The sequence below is a fragment of the Caretta caretta genome, chromosome 4, assembly GCF_965140235.1.
Source record: "Caretta caretta isolate rCarCar2 chromosome 4, rCarCar1.hap1, whole genome shotgun sequence".
Classification (NCBI taxonomy): domain Eukaryota; kingdom Metazoa; phylum Chordata; order Testudines; family Cheloniidae; genus Caretta; species Caretta caretta.
The window spans coordinates 77,441,763-77,450,881 of NC_134209.1; the positions used below are offsets into that span (position 1 = coordinate 77,441,763).

General features: G+C 40.9%; 1 protein-coding gene across 1 annotated transcript; it reads left to right on the forward strand.

Annotated features, from left to right (window-relative positions):
• Positions 1 to 538: 538 nt before the first annotated feature.
• On the forward strand, positions 539 to 9,119 carry APELA (apelin receptor early endogenous ligand). The gene is made up of 3 exons (XM_048847954.2): positions 539 to 1,055; positions 2,770 to 2,859; positions 8,275 to 9,119. The coding sequence occupies exons 1-2, from the start codon at positions 980 to 982 to the stop codon at positions 2,856 to 2,858; spliced, it is 165 nt and encodes a 54-aa protein (XP_048703911.1). The 5' UTR covers positions 539 to 979; the 3' UTR covers position 2,859; positions 8,275 to 9,119.

Below are 9,119 nucleotides of genomic sequence, written 5' to 3' on the forward strand. Positions count from 1 at the left end.
CAGGGTAGTCCTTAGGACTCTCTCTTTTCTCTCTAGAGCTCTACATAGCTGTGTTTTTATTGTATATCACACTGTTTCAGCACAGTTTTGTTAAAGGCAGTTTATCACCTTATTTGAGTAAAGAACATAATGAATATCTAGGTGGGTTTTATAAATACTAAATCCTTTTTAATCTCCTCCCCATATTCAAATTGTTGCAGACCAGTTAATATAATTTAACAAAGTCATAGCTCTACCGATTCATATTACCAAAAGAAGTGTCAAAAGTCTTATATATTCATTCCAGGATATTCTGAGCTTGTAGGAACACTTGATGATACAAAAGCCACACATTAGGTTTAACAGTTTCGCTTTGAATAGACACTACTTTGCAGCTAGTTTAGAAGAGATAAAACATTTGGGCAGCAACAAGGACTACAATGCTTTGGGGGAGCTTAAGTTTGTGCTTCAGCATTCTTTCAGAAGGGACAAAAGGGGGGGGGGGACTTCCTGTCATTTCCATTGCTTTCTGCATGTGGGACCAACATGCAGAAAGCATGGGCAATGCAGAGTTTAAACAGTTGCAAATGGAGGGAGGGAACATCATGCCTTGTTTTACATATTTCTCCCTGACTGGGTTGAATTTAACGTGAAGCTGCTCCATTGTTCAGGGCTCCCTGCACCATATATATTGACAGAAGCTACTGTTTACATGGACTTTTCATCCCTTCATTGTTTGCTTATGGAAAATAAGGGGGAGTGACAAAAAAGAGAAGGGAAAGGGAGAGAGAAAAGAGGGAGGCACTGACCACAGTGCAGAACCACCCAATAACCTTGTCTTATGTGATCATTAACCTTGTTGGAAAATGCAACTGGCAGTTCATTCTGGAGCTTGTCATTAGGATGTGAGCAGAGACACAGATACTGCAGAGGCATTTTAAGGATTTTTTTATTTGCTGCAAGTATTATAAATATTTCACCTATTTTGTGTGACTGCAAAATGAGATTCCAACAGCTCCTTTACATCTTATTTTTTCTCATGATGAGTCTACTCCTTATCAATGGACAGAGGCCAGGTAGGAACTGTGTCCTCACATTACATGTTAATATGTATATTTTATAGGAGTACCGACTATACAGTTTAAGTTTATTGCTTTGACTTTGTTCCAAACACTTATTCTTAGTTATTGTACTTCCATTGCTATTTGTTTTGCAGAATTTTTAAAGTCCTGGGTCTAGAGACATATTAATAGTAATAAAGATATACATGTATATAGTGTAACTACTAAAAGGTCTAAAGAAATTAAGATTTAAACCAGATCTAAAGATGTTGCATTTCCATGCCTGCTCCTGAGAAAACACGATCAGACGAATGTTACATCAGCTACATCAAACGTACCTTGGTTTGTAGCATCCACAGCACTTAGCTTTGATGATTGACTGGACTAGGCTGAGTTTACGCCCTGATAAAAATCACGATGAAACAAAATGAAGCTGTTAAGACACGTCAACAGCTATAATCACTTTACGGAGCAATACGTGTGTTTAAAAGGTCTGGAGTAGCATCTTTGCGAATATTGGATGCGGGGGGGAGGGGAAGGGAAAGAGTTCTACACTCGCTGCGAGGCAATTTTGTTTACTCCTTACCATTGACGGTAACCTATCATTCAGATCTGGGATCTACGTTGATCGCAATTTTAATGTTTCCTATGACGACTTTAAAGTACTGCTTTGATCATATTTATCATAAAAAGCGGTAGTAAAAAAGAAGCGGTTTGCTGTACAATTATTGTTAGACGGCTCTCAAACAACCAGCCATTCAAAACTTCCACACACCTATTAAAGAATACCTAACCGAGGTTTTTGAATGAACAAAATATGGAAGCAAAATTCCAAGCAGTATAGTTATAGTCTTTAAGTTAGGCAATTGTGATAACCACACCAACATACACTCATTTCACTCTATTTCCTGATTAAGGCTAAAGAAAGGGGTCAGCAGGAGCAGAGAAGGTAACAACGCGCCCCACTGCTGATTGCATTTCTGACTCTTCTTTTTGGTTCAGGGGAAGTTTTATCAACTGGGGAGGGAGCACATCTCAAATGTGACTCTATGGCTGTCTTCGTCGGTGCAGAAATCAACGCAAACTGACTGCTAGTCGCCCGCTGTTGAGCCAAATTGCGTCCTAACTTGAAATCAGAGCATGTAGACAAGGGGCTTGGTATACAAAGTATATAAGGAAAGGATTCATCCTGTAAGGTAGAGGGCACTGTGGTCCCGATTCAGAAAGGCATTTATTTTACGAAACTGCTCAAAATGTTTGGGGTGCTATACCTTCTGCTCCCGGAACGGTGACTGCTATTTTTGAATATGCTTTGTCAACAAGTTTATGGCACGTGGGGGAACACGCTATTTCTGAAATGGGAAGAAATCTAGAATTTTAAGGGATATTTTTTAACCAACAAAAAAAAAGGGAGGGGGGAGGCTGTGAGGACAACTAGCATGAATCGTATGGAAGAAGCAGCATGATTCAGTGCAAAGCTGTTTGTCTTTCTTTCCGTTCGCTTTGTTGCTTAATATCCAATAGCATTTGCCAGAAATGCTTAGAAATCCGGGAGGAGGGGAATGCAAAAACAAATAGGTCGGTGTAGGACATCAATGCCCGAGGTGACGCCTGGATAGCATAGCTCTTTTGCATGCTGGTGCTCAGTATTATAGACAAGTGTAATTGTCTGATTGTTGAAGTTTTCGATTTAAACTGTGTGGTTTCAATTCCCGCTTCTGCCTTTCAGCTAACCTGGCCCTGCGCAGAAAGCTGCACAGACACAACTGCTCCCACAGGAGATGTATGCCTCTCCACTCCAGAGTGCCCTTCCCCTGAGGTATCTGAAATCCAACCTTGCTTTGCTAAAGTTAGGAGAGTTCGGTAATAAATCCAGGCGCCAAGGAGGATGTAATTATCAAAACTTCCCTATACATTTCTTTGGAAACACTGCTGAACAGGCTGTCCAGAATAAGCACATTTCCAAATTCTGCTTACATTTCAAAACCGTTTGCGCTGCATTTTACTAACCAAACCACAAACATGATTTCATTTGGTCTCGAGTCCTTGCGATTTCTTTGTTCTGAAAACAAGGCTTTGAAAAAGCAGGAGGGAAAAAAATATGCTTTATTTAAACTCCATGGCAGGATCCCAGATGTGCTAGGGTTATTGGACTTGATTACAGTGTTTTCAGTATGGCAGATTCTGCACAAGAAATCAGCTCCTTTGGATAACGGGCTGTCCCATATTAGCGTTCCCTTATACTTCTCCCCCTAGGCAAATTCAAACTCCCTCCGCTCCTTATACAGACTGAAAATTCTTGAATCTGTTATATCTGCAACAGTTGCTGGGTTAGAAACACTTCCCACTGTACTATTGTAGTTCTGAATACATTTCTCTTTGCATGAAAAACTAACCCCAAATGTTTAAAAAGGAAGCGCTGGCCAGTGATGAGAACTTTAGGCTAGGCAGGAAGAGTACTCAGTTAATACCTGTAGCTGATTTGCTGTGTGAGGTGGGGCAAGTCACTTGATCTCTCTTACTCTTTGCCCTATGTTCCCCATCAGTAAAATGGAGATACCACTTACCTACTTCAAAGGGGATTCTGAAGCTTAATTAATGTCAGCAAGGGGCTTTGAGATCCTTGGATGAAAGGCTATGCAGGTGCAAAACATTAATGCTCTATAGCGGATTACAGAATACGCATTCAAATATGTGCATATTCAAATACATTTCAGTGACTCCAGAAGCATACAGGTAGCATATGTAAATATAGTACGTAGGCATTAAAAGGATACCAAGACTCCCTTTCAGGGAAGCATGCAATTTAAGAATTAATAAAACATGCCATCAATAGTTTTGCATCTTTTAAACTCTTTGTTATAGTCCAGATAATGTGCTAGTCCCAGGCATGTCAGCATAATTAATAAATAATGACAAAATCTATACTAGGAGGATCCAAGAGCTTTCAATTTGTTAACTGGCTGCACTGATCTATAAACACAATGGTATGTGTATATGACATACCTACAAAAAGCACAGGAAGCTGGAAAACTGAACACCTAAGGAATGATTAAGATATCTTCAGCATAACCCCAGATTTACTCCAACATTGCATTGAGGCAGTAACTAGAATATTTTCAGGGTGCAGGTTTAAAAGCATGCTCATATTGAAGTGTGTAAAGATGTTTAAAGATAGATCTGCCTAACTGGTGCTTCAATATTGAGCACAGAGGCCCACCTGCCTGCTCATTTCAACAAGAGACAGTCAAGACAAGATCCCTCATCAGTATCAGCATAAACATAACCAGCTAAGCAATCAGATCAGCTCACTCAGCAGGCAGGCAGGAGCTAAGTGAGCTGAATGATAGAGAGGGATAGTGGAATTTAGTTTAGGAGCAGGGGGCTTATTGAGTTGCTCCTGAATGACTTGCTTCAGTTCTCATTAAGACAGTGGACTCAACACTCCTTCCCCCCAATCCTGCATCTATAGACTAGAGATAGTCTGTGCACAGACTATCTACATTTTCTCTAATGTGCCCCTGAAATAGTGTATTTGGCTTCAAATTGCACTGTCTGGGTGATAAATATGCACTTACTCTGGTTTTTTTTCCCCTTCTTCCCCGTACAGTATATCAATTTGCCAGACTAAAAGGTATTTTCAACGTTATCTGCTTTCATTCAGGGAGCTGATTTCTAGTAAGAAAAAAGTCAGTGACATAGCAAAAAACGGTACTCATTAATTCATAACCAATTGTATCGACATTTAGCTAAAGACTGTTGTAATACTGTTCTGTCAAGCTGTTTAGAAGTCTACAGGGCTTGATTTTGGGGGGGAGGAGGGGTTTAGCATCTTCAGCTCTTACTGATTTCAGCAGGAGCTGTGGGTGCTCAGTGCTTCTGAAAAAAAGCACGCCTTATATCCTAAGTGGGCCATTTCCTTTCCAGTTTTAAACTGGACGTATATTTTTGTGTATTTACTAAAATTGTAATTTAGCATCTTTATTTAGTTACAGTGGCATCTAGAGACCCCAACCACAATCAGGACCACATTGTAGCAGGACACATCTATAGTAAGAGACAGTTCCAACCCCAAAGAGTTTACAGTCTAAACAGACAAGAGAGACAAAGAAAGTATTATTATTCTCATTTTACAGACAGAGAATTGAGGCCTGGATCCACAGAGAGACTTAAGTGATACAGTGTGGCGTGTTGCAAAACCTAACTTTTAGGTGTCTTGAAAATCACTGGGATATACAAAAAGAAAAGGAGTACTAGTGGCACCTTAGAGACTAACCAATTTATTTGAGTATAAGCTTTCGTGAGCTACAGCTCACTTCATCGGATGCAACAAGTTGCAGTGAGGCACCTAAGGTCCCTATACAAGGAAGGGGGAGAGATAGTTGCTTTAGAAAGGGATCCATAAAAGCCAGCATGCTGGGCAGGGGTCGCCAAAGATAGCCAATGGGAGGTGCTGACAAGAGGGGTGTATCCTAAGCCCTGCCCTGATAGTGTTCAGCACCTAAGTCCCGCTGCAGGGAGGAATCCAGCTAGTGATTCACAGCTGGAAACCTCCTTCCTGGAATCAGGCAAGTTAGGCCTTGAAACAGCCAGTTTTTGCAACACCCAGCTTAGGCACCTGACTGCCTCTACACAAGCCAGTGACTCAACCAGGATGTGGAAGACCCCATTTTCAATTCTCACCTGTGCCTGATGAGGAGGTGAATACTGTAACCACTGGTCTGCAGAATACTTTCACTCTCTCGCCCAGTTAATATTTAATTTCAATGGCCAGGCTTTAACAAGAGAGACCCACATCAGAATATCCCATAGTTTAGTGGTTAGGGCACTCTCCTGAGAGATCCTTGTTCAAATCCCTTTTCCTTATCAGGCAGAAGGGGGAACTGAACCATGGTCCCCCACAGCCCAGGTGAGAGCCCTAACCACTGGACTAACAGTTTTAAGGAAAGCCACTGCTGTTGCCTCCTCCCCGCACCCTTTTACACAGAGTTAGGCTATCATTAGGGCCCTACCAAATTCATGGCCCATTTTGGTCAATTTCAGTCATAGGATTTTAAAAATCATAAATTTCATGATTTCAGTTATTGAAATCTGAAATTTCAGTGTGTTGTAATTATAGGGCCCGAACCCAAAAAGGAGTTGTTGGGGGTCACAAGGTTATTGTAGGGGGGTTGCGGTACTGCTATCCTTACTTCTGTGCCGCTACTGGCGGCAGCACTGCCTTCAGAGCTGGGTAGCTGGACAGTGGCGGCTGCTGGTTGGGAGCCCAGCTCTGAAGGCAAAGCCGTCGCCAGCAGCAGCGCAGAGGTAAGGATGGCATGGTATGGTATTGCCACCCTTACTTCTGCACTGTTGCCTGCAGAACTGGGCCCTCAGTCAGGAGCCATCACTCTCCAGCTGCCCAGCTCTGAAGACAGCAATGCAGAAGTAAGGGTGGCATGGTATGGTATTGCCACCCTTACTTCTGTGCTGCTGTTGGCAGGGCGCTGCCTTCAGAGCTGGGCACCCAGCCAAAAGCTGCCACTCTCCAACCACCCAGCTCTGAAGGCAGGGCAGAAGTAAGAGTGGTAATACCGTGACCCCCTAAAATAACCTTGTAACCCAGCTACAACTCCCTTTTGGGTCAGGACCCACAAATTGAGAAATGCTGGTCTCCCCTGTGAAATCTGTATAGTACAGGGTAGAAGTACACAGAAGACCAGATTTCACGGTTCGTGACATGTTTTTCATAGCTGTGAATTTGGTAGGGCCATAGCTGTCATCTACACTTAAAATGCTGCAGTTACACCATTGGAGCACTTCAATGTAGATACTCATTACTATGACAGAAGGGGTTCTTCAATTGCTATAGCTGATTCACCTCCCCAAGAGGCAGAAATGAGGTTGACAAAAGAATTCTTCTGTTGACCTAGCACGGTCTATACCAGGGGTTAGGTCAGCATAGCTACATCTCTCAGAGGTGTGGATTTTTTATACCCTTGAGACACGTAGCTATGCCAATGTAAGTTTCCAGTGTAGACCAGCCCTTAGGTGTGCTCTAAATAAACCACCATATCAGGCCCTGCAGGTGAGCTAGAAGGATGGGCACATATCTTCCCTAATTTGAGAATTGCATTGGGGCTTAGATGGGAGATAGACAGGCACCAGGATGCCTGAGGCAGCAGCGTGCATGCCCAGAGGCAGAAACTTAGGCACCCAGGAGATTTTTTTACAGCAAAAGTTAGGCCTGTATGAGTTTAGGCTCCTACAGAGTTAGGTGGCGGCCAAGTGGGGATTTTGTGGCTCACAGTGGTGCCTAAAAGTGTAAGTTAGGTACCTGAATCTCTCTGTAGATCTGGCTCTAAGTGCCTCATTGGGGCACAAAAATCTGGGGCAGAATTCAACCCAGATCTTCCAAGTCCCACTCCAGTGCCTTAAGCACAAGACCATATTTCCTTCTATCTAATGAGCTGTTATTACAAAGCTTACCATTTTCTTTCTGGAAATTGAACTGTCACAGGAGACAGTTGTAATGTATCTGGGAATTCAGTAGTTTGGATCTATTAGCCTTCCTAGCAGACCTCTTGAAACATAATTATGAGACTCACAGGCTCCTTCAAGCCTACACAAACAGCAATGGCTGTTGAATGATTTACTTATTTAACAGATTTAAACAAAATGAGGCTTCCTGGGTGATATCTACTGTTTACCTGATTCAAATGAAGCAGAATAAGCAAACTATGACCACTGCATTTAAGGATATTGGCTTCCACTACAAACACCCTGTTCAACCAGTACAAATAAAAAACAAACCACCGAAGAAAACCATTGTTTGATTAACCTTGATTTTCTGTAGTAATCAGGTCCTCTAATTAAAAGGAAAACACTATTGGGAATGTGGCACCATAGTGAAAGAGAAACTTAAATAAAAAGAAAGCCATTCCTTCCTGGGCCAGAGGTCAAGAATGCATTTGATTTTTTTAAACCCACGCACTTCACAGCTCCTTGCAACGACACATCAGAAGTGAGGTGCCTAATTCATGCAATCAAATAATGAGATGAAATTCTGGTAACTAACTATTACAAATAAAAACAAAAACTATGGTGGCCTTGTAAAGTCAATACACTTTTTCCGTGTCAAAATGTAGGGAGCTACTGAACATCCATGACCCTCTTTAAAGATGAATGGAATGGACAGTGCAATGATTTTAAATCAAATGTGATTTTTGCCTTCCCAAACCATTCTTTCTAACAGAAAGAAGAATGAAAGAGGAAACCAGTCAAGAAAATGCGATGTGATAGTGCAGCATTCTAATCAGCGCAGGTGTCCATGTATAAGCCGTCACCACATTCAGAACCTTATCAGACTCCTACTGGAACAACTTCACAGGAGTTTCAGATTTCTCTAAGTTGGGAAAAACAATGGAATCACAAATGACCCCTTCAGGAACTTTGGAAAATCACCAGTGCCATAAAAAGATAGTCATTCTTTTCTACATACCAACAAATAGTCATGTGGGAAACAGCAAAGCATTGTAGCTTTGAACATTTTCAAAAATTAGACCAACATTATACCGCTGAAAGAGCTATTATTTTAATAGTTATTATTTACCATTCACATATGTCTGTGTACTTCTATTTAGATATAATACCTAGTAAAGAACATGAAAAAGAATGGTAAAAGATAAATATTTAATAGTTACACTTTATGGACAAATATGTAGGTTTTAATGTTTATGGTAGTATTTGATGTTTATATGTAGCCATAATTATGCAATTAACTTTACTATAATCTTAAGAAAAGCATAATGTATCTATCAGACAGTTGTAAGTGCATATTCATTTATGGATAGAAAAGTGTTAACCGCTAACCTCTCTTAGGAAGTAAAAATGTTCAATCTAGACTTTAGAAAAGAATCCTGAATGTCTTAGCTCTGTTTTTAAGTCATGTTGCATACCGTAAAAACATAGGTCATAATCTTTGATGGTTATTTATGTTTATAAAATACCTATGTGGCTGTACATTTTGTAAAAAAATAATTATGCTCTTCAATAACATTGTCTCATTTTAAATAAACTTTGTACAATTTTTGTTTTTAA